The sequence below is a fragment of the Cardiocondyla obscurior genome, linkage group LG19, assembly GCF_019399895.1.
Source record: "Cardiocondyla obscurior isolate alpha-2009 linkage group LG19, Cobs3.1, whole genome shotgun sequence".
Lineage (NCBI taxonomy): Eukaryota > Metazoa > Arthropoda > Insecta > Hymenoptera > Formicidae > Cardiocondyla > Cardiocondyla obscurior.
The window spans coordinates 940,298-961,216 of record NC_091882.1 but is presented as its reverse complement, the minus strand read 5'-3'; the positions used below and the strand labels follow the sequence as shown (position 1 = coordinate 961,216).

The following is a 20,919-nucleotide window of genomic DNA, read 5'->3' as shown; positions in this document are numbered from 1 at the left end:
CGGGAGAGTCGTCTCCTCGGGAACGGAGGATGCCTATAATCGGCAATGGACGACCGCGCCTTGGCCACTTTCGCGCGGCTGGACGTGGACACCAGCACGGCGTAACCGATCGACCTCACGGTTAATCATCGCCGCCCCGTACAGGATTCTATTCCAAGCATACGCACAACCGCTTTTACGCGCGCGCATATACATTACACGGTAGCGTAACTGAAACGTAATTTTAATGTGGCCGGGAATTCAGCAGCACGTCAAGGAAAAATGATGGCCGGCTTACCCGAAGAGAGACGTAATATTTATAACTTGCAACGTTCACGAGAACATTCGCGGAAAGCACAACGAGGAACAATCGAGCACGCTCATGCGTAAGATAAACGGCGATGTTCACCGCGGCAGTTTATTTTTGGACTTTTTCTTTTTAAAGATACTTCTCTTTAATTATAATCTCTCACTTCCAACGGAATGCAATAAGTAGACCCTTGCTCTTATTCGCGCAGCGAGAAGAGTTCCGCCGAGTATCATACGTTGCCAGGTGTGTATTAAGCCGGTAACGATAATGACATTGTAAATTTTCTCACGAAGCGCGGATTTTTAAGTCCTTGCCGCGTAATGGCGATTCACGCGGTAACGTTCGATCATCTCGATACGCTTTGGTGTTCCAAATTGCCGCACGTAATTTTCTTGAATACATTTCGAGGATGCTCATTTATTAAAGTCTTTTTCTTTGCTTTACTCTTACCGTGCATCAACGCTGTTTGACGTAAAGTCATTTTTTCACATTAGCAACCGCTTCTGCTACCGTCGTTTAATTTTCGCGACCGCGAAGATTCAAGTAAGTCTCTGACCCGTCTCTTCGCCACGAATTTGCCGCTAAATATTTGTAATTCTGAGCTCTGTTTGCTCAATACGTAAGAGCGTGTCAATAGGAGACGAGAGTCGAACAGACACGTTCGAATGGGCTGTGAGAATACGGAGAATCGGCTCTTTCTAGCCGCGGCTCCAGAAAGAGAACCCGGAGAATCGGCTAAAACCAAGGTTAAAGTTAATCGCCGCCGGCGAAACCGGCTCCTAGGACCGAGAATGTACACGCGCTGGTGATTCTTACGGTACATAGCAGCGGATTAAAATGCGAAAACTAGATATGCGGCGCGCGGATTGAATTCCGCGCAGCAGGTACACCGGCGTGAATTTGCGAGAGAGCCGCGCTAATTACAATTACCGGCCCTTCGCGGGTAAATAACGCCCTGCGAAAAGTATCCGTGTAAATACATTCGACTTTGTCTTCCGCGAATTGCCATTAATTATTCGAGTCGCGGCGTCTTGCTGGTTTTATCCGAGGGATACGCTCGAGTGGTCGTGCAACCACCCCGATCATCTATCAGCCGTAACGACCGTGGCAACCCCTTCGTTCCTTCGCTCGCTCCTCATCTCTGCGATTTGCGTATGTACGCGCTCGCACATGTGCTCGCAGTTAAGTATAATATAATGTAGAAATGTACGTGTTCGCCGAGGGATTTATACATCGGTATTCCTCACAGTTCTTCGTTTCTTCGAAGAGACGAGCGCGGTTGTACAGCGCGATCAACGCGAGCACCAGTCGCCGGTGACCTCAGAGGGGCCGCTCCGGAATGCAGCCGCGACGGAAACAATCGCGGGATTCGCCGAAGATACTCCCGACAAGGGTACCGGGCCCCGTTTAGCGATCGCACCTGAGATCCCTTCGTCGTTTCGCGCGAAGATACCCACCGATTTCCGACCCGCCGGGACGAAAGGCGAGAATAAATTCGCACGTGAAAAATCGTGAAATTGAAATTTCGTTTTCTGCGGGGCTATTCAGACATGCAATTGCGCCTCGGCCGTGCAATGGAAAGGCACGGAGGAATGAAACAAAAGAAAATTTCATTCCATCTGTATCGTCCACCGAAGGGAGGAAGCAAGGGGAAAGAACCAAGATAATAACGAGATATAGTCGCGCAAGCGAAGATTGCTAGCGAGCTGTAGGGAGATTGCCCGAAGGGCGATACTTTGATCAACTCAATCCACAAGCCGCGGGCTTGATTCCAGCTTTCAGGCTAATTAAAGAGTCGCGGGAGAAGAGCGGGTGCACAGCGGCGTTCGGATTGGCGGAGATGTTGTGGCATCTCCCTGATTTCCATACCGCGAAGACGTACAGCGCAACAATTTCGCCAAGTGCACGGTTTCCGACCATTTTGAATAAATATCCAGCTCACTCGTAAGATTTTCATCTAGATTGCATAATACTTCAATTTAACGGAGGCTTACATCCTTGTTCTAAAAATCTGAACGAGATTTAATGAAAATTTTTACGACGGCGTCGGTGATGAACTGTAAACCAGTCGTACAAGGACACCGTAATGATAGACCACCTTTTTGTTGAAATCAACGGCGACGAAAGTGTCGTATTGCCGCGATACCGCGAAAGACCGATCGCGAGTAACCGCAGACAAATAACTAACAATAAGCACTGCCGAGGACGACTATGGTTATTAATTATTTCCAGCAGGGACGCCCAGCAGTTGCAGTCGATAGAGCGTGTTTAAAATAGACCTCGCATGCAATACTCGTTACGCAATCAGTTTGGTTGTCAGCGCCAAGTTCAAATCAGGTCACTCGAGATCGTCGAGAAATTTTTACATTGTTCGCGGACAACGAAAATAAGTTTAATTGGCAGCTTAAGGAAGGTGGTATTGCGAGCTCCTTCTTTCGGGAAGATTAAATAAGACGTTAAATACAAGCACATTACGAAAGAAATTGTGTCGGATACGCTACACGAAGTTCACAGCAATGCTTTTATTTAGCATAATAGTTAGAAAGTTGGCGAATGTACGTAATCCCACGTAATTTAGAGTAGGTAGAGCTTCAAATAATCTGCGGCACAATTTGGCTTATTTTGTTAAACAATTTTCTATTAATAAAATCAATTTGATTATCATGCATTCGTAGAAAAAAGCAATTGCATCGTTAAAAATTTACGACAAATTTGCGCGAAACACTTACATATTCATATTATGCAAAAATATGTACGACAGCTTTTTCGCAGAAGCATGAGGCAAAAGTACGTGGCAGAAAAAAAAAAAATTATTATTTTTATATGTAATTAAAAGTTATAATTTACTCGTGCAATTACCAGTTCTTATATTTAAATTATTAAGTTCAACAATTTTATTATATTATTATAATAATCGTACTTTATTAGGTATCGTTTACCGTTCCTATTGTCATCGAATACGACGGAGCGTTAAGCGAGATACACGCCGACGTAGTCAATCGACCATCGCGGTTATTTGTTCTAAACCACACTAATTCCCGGCGTTTTCCATTGTAATCGGCAAAAGTGCAGGTTCTACGCACAACCGCGACCTCGGCAATGCCGAACCTTTCGCTGTCGATCTAAACCAACGGCGACGACGTCACGCTCGCTCGAATCAAGCTAAATAAATTGCTGCGGCGAGGTAATAGAGAGTACATTGCGCTCGCATTAATAATGAGGATGTAATCTCGAGCTGATTCCGAGAAACAAGAGCCGTAATAATTCCCATCAGCCGGCAAATTACACGGGAAGAAACGCGAAAGAAGGAAACGATTGGCGCGTTCACCAATTCGTCTGCGAGATGATGCGAGCAGCAAAGTTGCTGCACAGGTGGGCGGATCGAATGGGGTCATCGTCAACTCTCTCGCTCCCAATACGCGGCTACATCTTGGCAGCCGATTGATTCTCGCACCGCCACAGAATGTATATTTCTTATCGAGAAGATAAAAAATAAATTCCTTGAGCGATCCTACGACTTTTAATTCGAAATGAAAGAGCCAAAAATACGTACTTGCATTTATCTTCGCGTGCGATAGCGTCTTCGGGGAATCATTTGGAAGATTAATCCTGTCGTTCCGCAGGTATCCTTGCCGCATCCTTGATACATCTCGTTACTTACTCCCTGAACGCTATAATACACTCCCGTCGCTTTTCCTTCTCTACCCGGTATTTTTTATTTTTCTCTTTTTCCTTTTTCTTTTCTTTTTTCGGTCGTTGCGTTGTCTCCGGTCGCGTCATACAGGCCTTTTTTGTGCAAACGACTTTATCGTCTCTGAGCGAGTATGCACTCGCGGATGAAAACCGGATCCGAGAGCCGCGGAGGCATGCCTTCTTGTCACAGAAAATATCCACTCGAAATCACTGCATTTCGGTGCGCGATCGCTCGAAAAGCGGCACGGTTTAACTTTCAAATCGCGTTTGCCTACGCACATTTACTGACAAATCGAACGATGAGTTCCGGTTTGCTGATGAAGGACGCGGGAAATAACGAGCATCGAGGAACGAAAAAAAATATATTACAGTTAAAGTTTTAGATATTCACGTTTACGTCACTGTTAATTTGCGCAACGCCGGCAATCGTGTAACAAAGTGCAGAGAGACTGGCAACGAATCGTGCCAACTTATTATCTACATCTACTTTTCCATCCGCCTGAACCCGATACTCGCTAATACAATAATTTAAATGATTTTATTAGAAAAAATGAGTTCGACTGATTAACTGCAGGAAATGCGACCGAGTAAAAAGTAGTCGCGAATCTTTAAGCGACCGGCTGGACAAGCGTGAGATATGTCGTCTCTTTTTTAAGGTGGGCCAGTAACCAAATGTCTGCATTGGTACATACATATCGCCGTCGTTCACAGCCACTTTCTAAAGTGATTAAAGTACTTACGCACACCGACGTGATACAGATATTCAATGATGCGATTACTTTCAACCGTTTTGCGGAACGTATTATAAATATTTGCTTTTAGTTATTCAATATGTTTAATTCTTTTTACAAAAATTTATGTTACCGAGATAAATCTTTTTATCTTTCTTTCGCGGAATAAAAATCAGAAAGATCGAAAACGCCCGTCTAATAATAATCTGCAATGGAAAGAAGTATATATTTATTTGTTGTCGCGTAGAAAAAAAAAAAGAAAAAAAAGGAAAAAGGAAAAACAGATATCTGATTTGCGTTACGCCCAGGCGGCCGCATAATTTCTGATCAAGCCGCCAACACACCTCGCGCACATCCTTGACACCATCTGCCTAAAGGATGTGCTAAAGGTCGACGCCGATGAACATCCTGATGTAATACCAGTAGACGTTTAATTTCACGCCGAGAGCGCGCAACAGTTTCTGCGAAATGCTCGAAATGGAAATCGGCAGTCACGAACCGCGTGTAAGTACGTTACTCTGCCTTTGAGAAACCTTTATATTGAGATGTAACGTATTCCCTGGCCGACACCATTTTTTCGGTCGACTACTTTGTAAAAATTAACTTGAAGAGCCTGCTAGTAAAAGTACGGCAAGATGAAAGTAAGCAAGAGAAGCCAGTGCGATGATTGTCGAGATCTTCGAGGTGAAAACGATCGACGTGATAAAAGAAACGAGACGATATTTCGATAAAGATAGGACCTTCGTTACGTTGAAGATAAACATCCGCTCTAGCAGGAAATACGCAACCACTAATCCATGAACTACTCACGAAATTACAAGGGCCGCAAGATCTTCGAGTGGCAAGCGATATTAATTGTGCGGCAATGACGAAGGACGTGTTTGAGAGTTTAACAGAGGCGAACGTTCTAATCGAGTCCTTGAACGATCCTGGAGTGATTCCAGTTGACGATAGACCCCAGCGAATAATCTCGGCCTTGACTCTCGAAGAGGCCAAAGCCGCGTCAGCGTCTCGACGATCGACGACCTGCAGAACCGCAACGTGATTTGCAGCAGCAGAGACCGGCCGATCTATCACGTTGAATCTTCTGCCAAGATCGCCGTCGATCAAACGTGTCGAAGGGGGATCACTGAACTCTGCGTTCGCGCGGCTACTGCGCGAATTCAATGAACTTCCAAATTGGTTCCCACCGAGCGTTTCTCACGACGAAGATCGCTGCACCACGGTGCTCCATACGGTGCGAAAACGATCTCCATTGGAAAGTGGAGCGGTCGTACGTTGGCGCCGTACTCCAGATGCGGTACGGTGCATTTGGAAAGAGATAGATACCGGGACCAGAACGTTTCCGGAAACACCGAGACTTACCCGTTCCCATGGCTGACAGCAGCAGCCTCCTTCCGCCTCAATCCCGATGCGTATCCAGGATGCAATCTTGGCTGAATTTGTATTTCACTGTTCGAAGAAAAGAAATTAAAAAAAAAAAAAAAAAACCCCGACGACCACACGATGGGCGATACGGAAAGGACGATCTCGTCCAGCCGGGAGACCACGGACGAACTGGTACCCGGAGAAGACTTTTGGTGAGACTCGGACGTGAGACAACGTCGACGTCATCGCCAACTTGGTGTCTCATTGGCCGATCGTCCTCTCGGTTCGTGGTTACTTCGCCTCTCTCTTTCTGAGTGCTCCCTTCCTCTCCTTTTCCTTCTGTACGAGAACTCCTCTCTCGCCGCTTACGTCCACGTTCTCTCCCTCTTTCCGACCTCTTCGTCCTCCTCTCTCCCACGTTTGTTCTCTCACCTGATCGCCCTCGCGTGGCCGCTCGAGATATTTCCGTCTCGCTCTGTTGCACTCCCACGACGGGACTAGACCCCGCGGTAGAGTCACTACGTGTGCGAAGTCAGTGAGCTCAACGCCTGGAACCGACCCTCGGTTTGCACGAAGGTTTGTATAAGGTGTACGTACGAGACATGGATAACCGCGGTTTCACTGTCTCACTAGATAGGCGATACTGTAGGTAAAGGTCAGTTAGCGTTATCTCGAAGGCAGACCCCACGCTTAATGTATATTTAGAAGGTTAACGGGTTACTGGACTCCAAACCCTTTAGTCGACTAAAAAGTTCCTACTGCTGTTCGTGCCGCTTAATTTTAATTTTAATTTTTTTTTTTTTTTTTAATTAATTTGCACTCGCCACGTTAAGGAAGATGGTATCGTACGATAAAGAAAGCAATAAAATCAAGCAGCAAAGAATGAATTACGAAAGAGTTATTAACTACATATTAACTGCCGGATGGCGGCGAATGAATGTTACAAATGTTATCAGTGGCTGCTCTAAAAAAATCGTTGATATTATCTTCATCGTAACAGGCATCCTTCCTGAAAGGGTGAACGATACTGGTTGAACCAGATAATGATTAGATAGGAACTGAAGTCCGTTCGTCTAAACAACTATGTGAAATCTGCATTCATCTTTGCATCGAGTATAATTTCCTCATCAGTATGATATTACACAAGGTAATTTAAAGTTACCTCCAGTTACGCTCCAGTCACGTAAATGCAGAAAAATCAATGACTGTAGCAAATTATTAATAACCCAATGATGTAGTATTACTAACAATAAGTGATGTCAATGTCGAATAATTTCTCTCTCCAAATTCAATTTTTAAATAAGTTTGAAAGTACTTTTTGAAGCAACAAAAAATAAATAAAGAAAGAAGAGATTTAGCAGAGCGAAAAAAAAAAAGATAGCTTAAAAAAGACATTGTTCTGACGTTCTGAAAAGTATTTTCACTTACTTAATATTTATATGAAACTTGAATGACGATAACGAGCGGATCTCGGTTGATTTTAATAATACATCGTAGCTTGTAGAATCTGTAAGCGCGGTGTCGGTGAACTCGGGATGCCTTGAGGCGTTTCACAGGCACGGGTCGCGAGAAGAGTCCGCGGTATATATGCGCAGGAACACACAGTTTGCACCATTATGTTTAATTTATCGCGCGCACTTATACGCACCTACGGTCCGACCGATTCGAGAGTGCGAAAACCTCTATGCGGTCCCCACGGGGAACGTGCACGGACAATCGGCATTATGAATAAACATTTACGCGCCGCCACGAACCTCTAATGAACGCGCAGACTAACTCGTTGTGCAAAGATAAACAGGCACTTCTTAAAATTTGCAATGTGCTGCGCGATGTGAATTCCGTGACTGAAAGAAACGCCTCGGAGAGCGGATTAATTTCTAAACGAGGGCAAGCGCCTCTTGCACTCTGTTTTGCACCAAAATTACAAAGAAAAAACTGCTACTGTTTAAAGAACGCGAGATAAAAAATACTGGCAACAAATCTGTCTGCTTGTGCTATAAAAAATTCTTTCAAACGCGCTCGATGAATTTCCTCCAAGACGCGTTCGTAAGCCAATTCTTGCTGGTATGGGTAACGGGTTCGCGATGGAGCGCGTTCATTTCGTATTCCCTTCGACGACGCGTCTCATCCGCCTCACCGGGATCTGCAAACGACCGGCGTCGGTAGGCTCGACCTGCGGTGATCAGCTCGATCGGATTTCAAAAGGTGCGACGGCTGGTTGGACGTTTGTTGTGAAACCACCTTATAAACAGCTACAAACTGATCTTTCTTAGGGCACGCGTTAACGCGCACGTGAAATCAGATGCCAATACTCTGCTTTTTTTTTTTTTTTATGTATCACGTTGAATCAGATGACAAGACGGTAACTTTATAACCGGATAATCTCGAAGAATAAAGCAATAGAAAGAAACATTTTTTTTTACCCTTTCTCATTATCGTACATTAATTGAGAGATAAGGAAGATTCATTTTGCCCTCAATTATCCAAGTGCGTGCCTAATTCAATAATTTTAGTGCGTGATGGTATGTCGTACCGGCGACGACCTCAGTAAAATATAAGCAAACGAAATTTGTAGTATACACATCCGCATTTATCAGCGCAGACGTATGATTATGCGACGCGGGGATAAGTATCTGATAAACTCGTTGGCGTAGCAGGAAGATCTCGTTTCTCGACGAGATATCCCGTGAGACGGAATTCCATAGACATGATACCGATTGCATTCCTTCATTATGTAAGCAATTATCTGCGCGGAGTATCTTCCGCAGATCGTCTCGCATTGTCTATAGATGCGAGACCAGATACAAGATAAGCGGGAGGAGAGAAGAGACGCGCGATCATTGACAGATATGCGTTTATCGCTCGCGAGTTAGCCTGAACGCTTGATCTAAGCGGCATTTTCGTCGCGCATCATTCTAATAACGCGGCGTGCGTGCCAGACCGACGGTAGAACGTGGTTTTACCGTGATAATTGATCAATTTGCGAACGCTGCGCCGGGCACGCGTTTCTCTCCCAGCACAGTGAATGATCGTCGCCGATCCGCTGACGGCTGATTCATCATCGCGTTGCGCAACAATGCGAGTCGCGTACGCGTCGTAACATCCGATAATGTACTTCTTTCCGCGCGTGCAACAGGAATTTCTAGATTAGCCCCCGAGGCCGTGGCTGCATCGAGTGTTTTGAAGACGAGATCGTACAATCCCGAGCTATTTAAACAACGCGGCTAAAAAGCAATTAAACTCGAATTGATATAACTCGGCACCAGCAAATATTAAATGTGCAATTCTTTTTTTTTTTTTTTTTTAATTAGGAAATATAATGCGATAACACTCGAAAGCAACGATGACAGTATGCGAATTAGGAATTGCGATCGCATCTGTGTCTTATCTCGTCGCATCTTATTTTTAACTGGAATCAACGACCGAAGGATTCACGATACACGTACGGCAACGTATCTTTCAGTTCTCGAGCTTATGCCGCGTGACGGAAGTACAGAAACGGAAGCCACTTTACTTTCAGTTCTCAATACACCTCATTATCCGGCGCGAGATATATTAACAACTCTATCCGCGGCTATCGAGCTTGCGTAATTATTCGCTTATCCTCGTAGCGAGCACTCGTTTACACTACCATCTTAATTTCCATTCTCTCGTTATGATCGTACTTAACTTCGCGTTAATCAGAACTAATCCTTTTACATCAAAGAAGGAAGAAAATTAATTTGATATGCCTCACGTTAGATGATTTTTCTCCAGTTAGAAAATTATTTATATATGTGAAATCTGTTTTTCTCTTTCTTAGGATCAGAGATATGCACAAATGACACTTTCACCGAAATCGCCGGCGTGAGGTGGAATTTCGAGACCCCGATATTTCGCAAGCAAGAGTGTATTATGGTCAACTACGTAGGCAGTCAAATATCCGTGTACATCCCACGCAGTTCTCCACGGCGCCAAAACGAGTACCGATATTGTATTTTCCAAGAAAAAGGTCGAAACCTGAAATGTCGCGAGGCCGTTAGCGACTGTAATAAAAAAAAGAAGAAAAAAAAAAAAAACGAGGATTCTGCAAAATAAAATGTTATCATTTTAAGACTTTTGTAATATCACTCTGCGGCTAATTTACAGCCAGTAATTGCATGAATTTTAAAAGTATGTAATTTCTTAATTTGAGGAAAATAAAAATATGATAGGAGGGAAAGTAGAATGAAAGAATTAAGAAATGCAGACGGTGATCTTTTCTCAGATTCTTCGCAGGTTTCTAAGGGTATCGCTTTTTCAGGATGTGCCGGACGGAGATAGGCTGGAACAGGAATAGCGAGAATGACGTAAGCGCCCAATGTATGTACCACGCAGCTCACGCATACGCACGCATACACAAACGCACGTATGCGCGCTTGTCCTCTCGCGTTAATCCTTCGCCGTGGCGACGACGAACGTCGGTCATCGATTCAGTCACCATTGCAAATAACTGAAGAAATCGACGACACGCGTGTTATTCCCGTTTGAAGCATTTCCACTTAAAGCCGATGTAACTCATTACGTTGCGGAAGTACACGCTCGCGAACGGCGAAGTACTTATTTATTTTCATCGAACTTGAAATAACTTGATCGTTTCCATCGTTAATTTTTTTTTCCCTTGCGTTAATTAAAATAAAAAAGACGCGATGTTTCAAAAACTCGTAAGTGATGCGGGTCGGTTTGGATGGAATTTCTTACAATTAGGTTTTCCTGCGCAATCTGAGAAGAAATTCATGAATAAACATATCAGATGTCGTCCAGCCGGATTGATCTATATCAAAATGTGTAAAAATTACATTGTGAATTAATAAAACGTGTTAGAAACGAGCTCTAGAGAATTCCGAGAGACTCAAGATCGAGCGGGCGACAGGTCGCGTAAAGCAAACGTGCCCGGCATCTCAAACTTAAAAGAAGCTTGCACGTAGCAACGATGAATCCGATTCTTACTTTCGCGCGCGGGGCTAAATATAGTCGGTTAAAAAAAAATTTCTCGCACTCGCATCGCTATCGTAAAAAAATTGGACGAAGGGGTAAACTATTAGACATTTTTTTTTTTCAGTTATTAATATAAAAATTTGCTAAATAGATACATGCAGCTTCGGAAACGTGTTTCAAATGCATTCCACTCGCTGCGTCACACCGGAGGCTCGATTCAAGGTGATGCACGGCTGGTATACGCAGAGCATGGCCGGATGCATTGGCAATAATGCATCCGCCCTCAAATGACTGTCCTTCGATACTAGTTCGCCTAGGTTCGGCTAGCACAAGCTTGGCGAAAGTCACGGGGGACGGTTGCAGGCACGATGATATCGAGAGCCCAATAAAAGTACCATGTCCCATTACAAGCAACCTTCCACTCTGCAGTTCCTCAAGATCAATGTACGACCTCTACCGCGTTCGTGGGAGATCGGCGAGACGCGAAGGAATTTTTATAGAAGCATGGCGCAACGGGAGAGAGTATTGCGAGATGTAATAGCAATAGAAATATGTTCATATAGTATTTGAAAAGAAAAATTTGTTACCATTTTTTTTAATCATAATTTTTTTCATATTTTAACTTGCTGTAAAATGCGCGAGATCCGGTCCATTAGAAAAAAATAAAATTTTTAATAAATTAAATTATTTAAATGTCAGAAGTTTATATTATCGATGATTTGAAATTTTTGATTTCTATAGTCGCGCGTGCACAAGTAAATGGCAGATACGGTTTGATCCATGCATATAGAAAGTTCTGCGTGGGCCAGTGTACGTGGGTAGACTGGCCTTCAAAGTCCTTCGCTAAAAAAGACCAGGATGGTCAAACGTGTGGGCTTCCGGTGGGAGGACTAGATAATAAACATCTGCTATTATACATAACTGTATCTATTGACTCACAGAGAAGCTAGTCTCACAACGTTTGTGCATTCTGTAATATTTTTTAAGTACTATGTTAACTAATGTGTGATAATTAGTATCAGTTATAACATTCTTTATTATTTATATTCTTATTATAAGAAATGGTATACGTTAGAAATATATTTATATGAAGTAATTTATTTCTATATTTTTTTTTTATAGATTTACGCCTTCGTTTTTGTTACCTTTTTCGCTTCTTTTCGCTTCTCTTTTTCCTTGGTGTCGTGGATACGTCTTTTCTTTCGTAAGAGCCAGATTTCTTTAGCTCTTTCTGCTCGACCTTTCATCATACTTTTGTACAATTTACGGTGTTTCTTCTTAATCATCTTCTCTCTAAGACGATACTCTTGCTTCTCCAATCGGGCTTTTTCCCATGGACTTTCTTTCACTGGCTCACCAGTCTGTACCTTCATTTTCTTTTTCTAGAAATTAACAATTTGAAATTATTGATAACAAACATTATTTTCCTTTGAATTATTTTTAAAAGTAATTATAAAAATTTTTTATAACAAAACCTTTTGTAATTGAACCTCCTTCGCCATTTTCTTTTGTTCTTTTTCTTCCTCTTCAGCAATCTGTGCATCATTATCGTCATTTTCTTCCACGTCTTCTATTTCCTGATCACTTTCTGAACTCAAATCGTTCTCAGCTTCAATTTTCTCTTCTTCATCTTCGATATCTTGTTCCTCATCTGAGTCTGCTTCTACAAGGTAAGTAAATAAGTCAAATATAAAATAGATCTATATAAATTCTATGTAATAATCTCAAATAAAAATCTTACGATTATTTAATTTATAATCAGGATCCATTTGAGCACGCTCTTCTGGAGGAATATATGTTTGATCTTGTCGATTATCTGTAAATGGTGAAAGATGAGGTGGAAGTACAGCACCCATTAAGTATTTTTCTACAGGCAATAATTCCCTTGCATTTACACTGTCGAAAACCCATTGCGGCTGTACGTAGTATCTAAAAAAAAAGTAATATATATAGGTATGTATATGAGGGTGTATGTGTGTGTGAAAATATTAACACAACAGATTAAACGTATAAATACCTCGATATATATTGTTTATTCATGCTTGATCTATCTACAATCTGATGAGTTATTGTTTCATCATTTTCATCAAAAGTTGCTCCAACAAAAAGTAATTTATCCCAAGACACTTCTCCGCCAAAGCAACGTAAAACGAATACAAGAGGTTCTCTAGGAACTTCTCTATTAATAAAAACTTTTATACCTTTAAATAGATTTTTCAGTTTCCGTATTTTCTCACTTTCTGCTTTATTAGCTTCAATCTTGGCAACGTCCGTCTCCTAGAAAGCATAATCCATAATCAATAAAGATTTTATTTTCATAATTAAAACAAGTATATTAATTTGCTAAATCAGTAAATCTGAGATATACATTACTTACAAATTGATCTATTTCAATATTGTCGTCTTCAATTGTTGTTACTGAAATATCTAAATTATCTAAGGGAATGTTTAATGCACTGATTCTCTCAGATACATAAGTTTCTTCATCAACCAATGATTTTTCAATATTTTCTGTGCAATAAAATATTTGTTTTACATACTTTTAAATATTTATACACGATGTCCGAAATAAAATATCAAATTGTAAAACTGAGTAGTAATCTTACCAGAATTTGTCAATTTGGGAGGATAACATAAATTCAAAGTATGATACAGTCTGTAATTCACGAAACCAAGCATCACACTGTAGAATTCTACGAATGTAGACATAACTTTAAAATCGACGTCATTTTTTGTCTGAGGTTGGAAGCAAAAGTGGTGTGGCACTATCCATGTTACTGTTTGTCCTTTTATGTCAGCCTGATAGTAATATCCTTTGATAGATATAAATACTTTACGCAATGCTTTAGCAACAATAATAGCATGAAGAAATTCCATTGTTAATCTTCTACATAACAATGACTGATCTCTTGGTATATGAGCCAATGATGGAAATGTACTAAATAAAAAGCAAAGAGTCAGACAATCATCTAAGTCTCTTAATGCATCTATAAATGTTGGATAACGCTCCTTGACTATATGATCTATCTTTAATGTAGGATGGTTACTCAAATATCTTTTTACTTTGGCAAAATCTTTCATTGCCTTTGCTTGTCCAATCTTTCTGTTAAATATCTGAAAACATATTATATTATATTAATATTAATATTAAGCTTCTTATATTAATAAACTTATATTAAAATATTAATATATAAATATTAATAAACTTATATTAATATTAAGCTTCTAAAGAACCATACATTTAATTTAAAAAAAAAATTATACCTTGTACTCTCTTAATTTCCATATTATCGGTTCATGCATCAAAAATTGAATATCCTTTTTGTGATAAAGGATTTTAATACCAGGTTCACCTTTTTGGGCTCTTTTACGATTACGTGGCTCTCGTGGATATATGCCTTTCAATATGCATAACTTACGAAAATCATTTAGCGTTAATTGTAATTTCCTGAGAGCAGCTCTTCTCGTTATAAACTGCGCTCCTTCACCACTCTCGTACTGTAAATTAAAAAAATTTCTATTTTAATCCACAGAAATATTTAAATCGTAAATCGTAACATAACCTCATTTAACAAAAATGAGATATATCACATTATATTAAAAAAATTTACTTACCTTCTTTTTACCTATTACAACCATTATGGTACACTTTATATATAAAATTTACATACAATATTAAACTCCGCTTATAAAATATATAAGCGTAACTATACAACACGTGGTGGAACGACGAAAAGGAGCTATGATTCTGTCGAACATTCACATTGGTTCACACCAGAGAGCACAACTCAGAATCGCGGCTTCCACACGTGCAGATACAGAGGCTCGTCCGTGTGAAGCCAGCGCTTCGGCTGCCGTCGGATAGAAGAAAAGGCCAGAACTATACACTGTCTGTCCTACTCTTTCGCGGCGTCGCCGGCAGTGTATAGCTCTGGCCTTTTCTTCTATCCGACGGCAGCCGAAGCGCTGGCTTCACACGGACGAGCCTCTGTATCTGCGCGTGGAAGCCGCGATTCCGAGTTGGGTTCTCTGGTTCACACTTCATAGTGGCGGTCGACTTCCATCAGCACCTCGAGTCCTCGTCGATGACGAATGGTGCTACTGTGCCACCATCGGCGTCATCAACGTCATGTGCTGCACGTGCCAGGACGCCAGGTTTGCTCTGTTTGAAAATTCGCTAACCTAAACTAACACTCTGTCGATAATTGTACACCGAAAAGCAGATATAGCGTTTTCTGCGGTGACAGCGGTTAGCGTAGCACGTCATCTTAGGCGGCGACGGCAGAGGCAGGGGATGAGAGAACGGAGAGAAATCAGTCATCGGCAAACCGGCCGGCGCGGTACATATAAGCGGTACATGTGAAACTCGACGCACACGACTCTGAAGTCACGTTCGCTAGCTGCCGTCGCTATATTTGCCTTTCGGCGTACATGTCGGTATAATAATATTCAATAATTCGCACTTTTACGTATTCATAATTATTTTTTACTTATTTATTTGGCATTAATAATTAAATAAAAACTCGCTTTTTTTCCTGATAAACTTTTTAATTAAGAAGTGATAAATGAATATTTGTGAATTTAGGTAGAGCTGAGAACCTAGGAGGTCGCCACAATACTGTTTCTGATATACGCGAGTTTAGTGACCCTACGCCGATGGAGGATGGAAAGCTAGTGTGAGAACTGTGAGAGACGGTGAGGGATGAAGACCGAGCTCACAGAGAACACGAAGGAATAATTGTAATTGTTTTCCACGTTTGTTGCTGCGCTGACAGACAAAATGAGCACCGTCGAGTATGGTTTCCCGATGCTAGGTGGATTGATGCCGGTAAGCCAAATAAGTGTCAGATTTTTATGTGCAAAAGAAAATGGGGAAAACATTGTGGGTTTAACTACAGTGACTCCCAAAAGAATTCAGACACCAAAAAATTTTTATTCTAAAGTGGTGTGGTCAGATAAGAAATTAAAGAATTAGATTGGCTCATTTTTTTATGATACATTGTTGATTTTACCTTAACATTGTTCAGTGGTATTTTAATAAATTAATACATATATTGTTTAATAATTAATTTAACAAAACCATAGTGATTTATTGTCTTATATAAGTATTTGGACACTAAATAATAATAAAATAAAATTAATGTTTTTTACAAAATAAAAATAAAATTAATATTTCGTTGAATAACCTTTTCGATTTAATACATATTTTAACCTTTTAGGCATATTTAAACAAATTTTTTGCAAGTATTTTACGTTAATCGAACTCTACTTATTTGTTTAAATATACCTAAAAGGTTAAAATATGTATTAGATCGAAAAGATTATCCAACGAAATATTAATTTTATTTTTATTTTGTAAAAAACATTAATTTTATTTTATTATTATTTAGTGTCCGAATACTTTTGTAAGACAATAAATCACTATGGTTTTGTTAAATTAATTATTAAACAATATATGTATTAATTTATTAAAGTAACACTGCACAATGTTAAAGTAAAATCAACAATGTATCATTAAAAAAATGAGCCAATCTAATTCTTTAATTTATTATCTGAATACACCACTTTATAGTAAAAATTTGTTGGTGTTCGAATTTTAGGAGTCACTGCATGTCGATTTCGTTAATTCGCTTCAGTGTAAAGTTCGCCACTTGTTACTTAAAATTGTTGTTTCTTTTTATTAGCAAATACAAGCTCTCATTGCACCACCAATATCCGATGACTCGAAGGCAGCAAAGGCAAAGAAGGAAAAAGAGGAGAAGAAGCATCCATATTTTAAGAGACGTGGCCGTGGTCACAATCGTGACTTTTGTGACGCTTGTAAAGATGGTGGAGAGCTCATATGCTGCGACAAATGCCCAGCTTCCTATCACTTGCAGTGTCAGTAAGTGATCAGAGCGATTGCTATCTGCTGTAAAAGATCTTAACATAAGATCTTGAATTCTTATCTGTAAAAAAGAGCAAGCTAAAGCTTGTATTTTATAGCTATCCGGCAGTGGATCCGACGGATATTCCTAATGGAGAATGGTTGTGCTATGCTTGCCGTTGTGCTTCCAAAAGAGAGGGACTGTTGGACGATAAAGGAAATGAGAAAAAGAAGAGATCTGCTCTGGAAGTATTAACATTAGCAGCTTCTCTGGTAAATCCAAGAGAATTTGAATTGCCTAAAGAGTTACAATTGCCTATAATGTTCCCTGGAAGCAATAAAGTGGATTATGTATCCGGTAGGAGAGGTAAACTGCTGAGCTCATCGTACAGTAATGGTGGGCAAAATGCGATTTTATATATTACTTTTTTTTTAATCTTTTAAGAATAAAATTATATTTTGTAATTATTAATTATTGTTTGAAAACTGTTTTAAATTAATTAAGATTTTTGTTATATTTTTTCTTTTCAGTTGGAAAAAGTCACTGTTTGGATAGCAACTTAATGGTTCCATTGCCGGCTCGTTTATGCTTTGAATGTGGACGTAGTTGTAGAAAGGCTCCATTAATTGCATGTGACTATTGTCCATTATATTTTCATCAGGATTGCTTGGATCCACCTCTGACTGCTTTTCCAATTGGCAGATGGATGTGTCCCAATCATCCAAATCATTTCATAGATCAGAATTTGTTGACTTCTTGTAGAGTTACAGAACGTATAAAACTTTGGGACAAATATGCCAATCAACAAATAGATCAGCATGCAGTGAAATTAGATTTCTTGCGTAAAGCACGTGCCGCTAATCCATTATTTCGGACGAAGGTGAGATTGGAGGGTCGTCCAAGAATAAAAGTTCCTTATAGCGTGAAATTTCATTATGAAAATCCGCCGCACATAGATCCAACACATACTTATCAAAATAGTCTTATATTGCCTGTGAGAAATATTGCAGATGAAAAAATACAGCAGATAGACGTCGAGAAAGCATGTAACAAAGGTAATTGTGTAGAAGATAGAAAAGAAACTGAAAAATCTGAAGAAGTAAAAATAAAAAAAGAAACGTGTGATGCTACTGTGGATGGGGCAAGTAATCAGCAGAAAGTGTCGGATGTAAATGAACACATGAGTAAAACGGAGAACGAAACTGTGACTGATAGTTCTAATAAAGAATATAGTAAATGCAAATTTTATGCAAGCAGCTATGATTATAACATTAAAGAAGGTGTACAGTTGTTAGAAAGACCAGTATTGGAGGCATTAGCGCAACAAAGACTAGAGCAAATATTAAATCCGGACGGAGAAAATTATAAATTAATAAATTGTCATAGAAGAGCAAGAGCTGCATTATTTTCTTTAAGTCCTAAGCCTAATCCACCAGCATTCATGACTCGTAGAACCTTTGTTATCGGCAATGGTCCAAATTGCGACTTAGTTTTATCGAATTATGGTAGTTGCGGATTTACATCTTCTAAACATGCAGTTATATTTTTCGATGAGGTAAGTATATATATCGTATATTTTTCTTTTAACAGAACATTTATATATTAAGGAAAACAAAAAAATTTTTCTTATTTTTTCATTATTCTCTGTCTTTATTGCAGGTGACCAAACACTACGAATTACTTAATTATAGTGAATACGGAACGATGGTGGATCACGTGCTATATTCTTGCGATTACACTCGCGTTTTAGAAGAACAAATAAAAGAGGACAAGACTGATAAAATGATATATGTTACTAAAGAGGAAGAAACTTCTGATATAATAAAAACGATTCTACATAAGGAAGAAACAGTTTGCTTGGAAGAATATTCGCACACAGATAACAAAATTTTATGTAAATGTAGTATAAAACGTAATACAAGAATAAATGAACATATAGAGGAAGGATGGGAAGGAAGTGCAATCATTGCGCACGGTTCGACCATCTCCTTCGGATGTCTTATGTTCGTATTTAACACATTAAATATGTATGTAGATAGATGAAAGTTAATATAAAATATTTCATATTGTATAAAGGCAATTTTGTAAAGCAATACAAAATAAATTAACAAAGTGCTTCTTGTGCTTGCAACATAATTATCTTCTTTAAATTACCCTTATTTCATATTTATTAAAAAATAAATTAATTACATTTGTAAATACAATCTAAGGTGAAAATATTTTCTTAAAAAAATAATTAAGATTCATCTGGTTCATTATCGTCACACGATTCATCAAAGTCTCTTGTTTTTACATCTATGTCTTCACCGTATTGTATCGTATTATCAATCGTTAATTTTATATCCGCAATACTTTCCTCATCCTTAATATTTAACGGCAAAAAATGCACCAAGCTATAATCCGATATAATAGAACCGAGACTCTCTGTAAGTCTGTGATATCTCTCATTCCATGGGTTTTCTTCCATATCTGTTAATAAACTGTGTGGATCGGGATCGAGATATCTGTCTATTTTTTTCCGCGCGCTTTTTGATAACAAGTCTATTTTACTGAGAATACTAACGTGACTAATTTCTAAATTTACCATTACACTAAGAGCAGCCAAAGTACCTGACAAAAACTTTGATGCATCCACCATAAATTGGACGTCTATTAAAAATACTCCACATATGTTGAAATTCAGTTTTTGCAAGGTGGCTATTAACTGTCTTATAACAGTCATGTGAGTATACAATTCAATTTGTCCTGGGCAATCAAATATTATATAATCATCATCTGTGTCACCTAATTTTTCTTCCAGCCAAGTTATATTTTCCATTAAAAACCTATAAAAAAAAAAAAAAAAAATGTGATAAAATACCAAAATAAATAAAACTGATATTTAATAGAAAATAACTTACTCCATGCAAAATACAAGTCCACCATTGGGTCCAAAGTTGAGTTCATCATCTTCCATGGCATCATCTAATTCAATTAATTCTCTTATATCTGCTAAAGGCTGATAATCAAAATGTTCTGCTGCAGGATCTAAGTTTACAACATCCAACGTTTTTCTTGCGTCGGTAGCATGTCGTTGCATAATTGAACAATACGTGGACTGTTTAAAATAAAAAATTAAAACACATGTTTGTTTTATTTAGGTTATGTCTTAGTGTAAAGATAATATAAGTTAAACACAGATTTATTACCTTGCCACTGCCAGCTGGACCCATTACTAGCTGAGCGTACCTCATTGTAATAAAAAAAAAAAAAAAGTACGCACTATTAACAAATAAACAAAATGAGAAATCCGTATAAATCCCGAGCCTTCTCAATGCCGAAACTCAGAAAGCACTATCACTACCCGCCATTCACGATTTGCCGGTAGCAGGTTTACAATGCCAATTATTAAAAAGTACACTAACTATTAAAAAAATAATATTTAATCTTGAATTACATTGACAGAAAAATAGTAATTTAATCATGAGCCCATTTAAATGCCCGAAAAATTAAAAGTAAATAAGATGACAAATTTGTCAATCCTCGGATTTTGCAGCGCAGAGTATTTGAAATCGTTCGAAAACGCTTGGAAAGTAAGTTGGTGGCACGGAGGAAGCCCAGTTTCCCACTAATTTGTAATAGCCGCTACAAAATTAATGCGAACGGCTCTCGCTAATGATTAGGCCCATACGGCAGAGAACACAACTCGGAGTCGCGGCTTTCACGCGTACAAATACAGAGGCTCGTCCGTGTGAAGCCACGGACGAGCCTCTGTATCTGTACGCGTGGAAGCCGCGATTCCGAATTGGGCTCTCTGCCATACGGATTAATCGAATAAATCGAATTTAATTCTAATATTGGTCGGAGATCTCAGTAGTATGACTGAACGATAAATCGGATATTTTAAAATAATAAAATAAGGTAAAATATAACACAATAAAAAGAAATTAATGCAAAATAAGACAAAATACGTTTCAATATAGCAAAATAAAAATTAAATTAAATTAAATCAATTACATCTCCGCTACTATTAATC

General features: G+C 39.3%; 4 protein-coding genes and 1 long non-coding RNA gene across 12 annotated transcripts in view; 2 read left to right on the top strand and 3 right to left on the bottom strand.

Moving 5' to 3' along the window:
* The window catches only part of Dpy (fibrillin-like protein dumpy), an 85,756-nt gene extending 79,585 nt beyond the window's left edge, over positions 1-6,171 (bottom strand). For all 6 annotated transcript variants that reach the window (XM_070669407.1, XM_070669408.1, XM_070669412.1 and 3 more), the window contains exon 1: positions 6,079-6,171. In XM_070669407.1, coding sequence (XP_070525508.1) covers positions 6,079-6,088 — 10 coding nt within the window. In that variant the 5' untranslated portion in view covers positions 6,089-6,171. The remainder of the gene's footprint in view (positions 1-6,078) is intronic.
* LOC139110004 (uncharacterized) overlaps positions 1-11,384 on the top strand; it is a 28,536-nt gene extending 17,152 nt beyond the window's left edge. The window contains exon 10 of the long non-coding RNA XR_011546928.1: positions 9,884-11,384. This is a non-coding gene — a long non-coding RNA (uncharacterized lncRNA). The remainder of the gene's footprint in view (positions 1-9,883) is intronic.
* Positions 11,385-11,946: 562 nt separating this feature from the next.
* On the bottom strand, positions 11,947-14,840 carry LOC139109981 (pescadillo homolog). The gene is made up of 8 exons (XM_070669443.1): positions 14,653-14,840; positions 14,302-14,535; positions 13,644-14,151; positions 13,415-13,548; positions 13,055-13,314; positions 12,779-12,966; positions 12,513-12,700; positions 11,947-12,419 (listed from the first exon to the last, which is right to left on the bottom strand). Exons 1-8 carry the CDS (start codon positions 14,674-14,676, stop codon positions 12,162-12,164), a joined length of 1,794 nt encoding a protein of 597 aa, XP_070525544.1. The 5' UTR covers positions 14,677-14,840; the 3' UTR covers positions 11,947-12,161.
* A 199-nt stretch (positions 14,841-15,039) lies between these two features.
* LOC139109980 (PHD finger protein 12) lies at positions 15,040-19,045 on the top strand. 3 transcript variants are annotated; one of them, XM_070669441.1, is made up of 6 exons: positions 15,040-15,192; positions 15,623-15,865; positions 16,722-16,921; positions 17,023-17,270; positions 17,435-18,459; positions 18,564-19,045. In XM_070669441.1, exons 2-6 carry the CDS (start codon positions 15,818-15,820, stop codon positions 18,945-18,947), a joined length of 1,905 nt encoding a protein of 634 aa, XP_070525542.1. In that variant the 5' UTR covers positions 15,040-15,192; positions 15,623-15,817; the 3' UTR covers positions 18,948-19,045. The 3 variants fall into 3 exon arrangements, with proteins under 3 accessions (XP_070525542.1, XP_070525540.1, XP_070525541.1); XM_070669439.1 differs by having other exon boundaries at positions 15,042-15,192; positions 17,023-17,300; XM_070669440.1 differs by having other exon boundaries at positions 15,120-15,470; positions 17,023-17,300.
* Positions 19,046-19,054: 9 nt separating this feature from the next.
* LOC139109997 (GPN-loop GTPase 3) lies at positions 19,055-20,592 on the bottom strand. Its single transcript, XM_070669485.1, has 3 exons — positions 20,093-20,592; positions 19,805-20,001; positions 19,055-19,729 (listed from the first exon to the last, which is right to left on the bottom strand). Exons 1-3 carry the CDS (start codon positions 20,135-20,137, stop codon positions 19,141-19,143), a joined length of 831 nt encoding a protein of 276 aa, XP_070525586.1. The 5' UTR covers positions 20,138-20,592; the 3' UTR covers positions 19,055-19,140.
* Between the last annotated feature and the right edge of the window lie 327 nt (positions 20,593-20,919).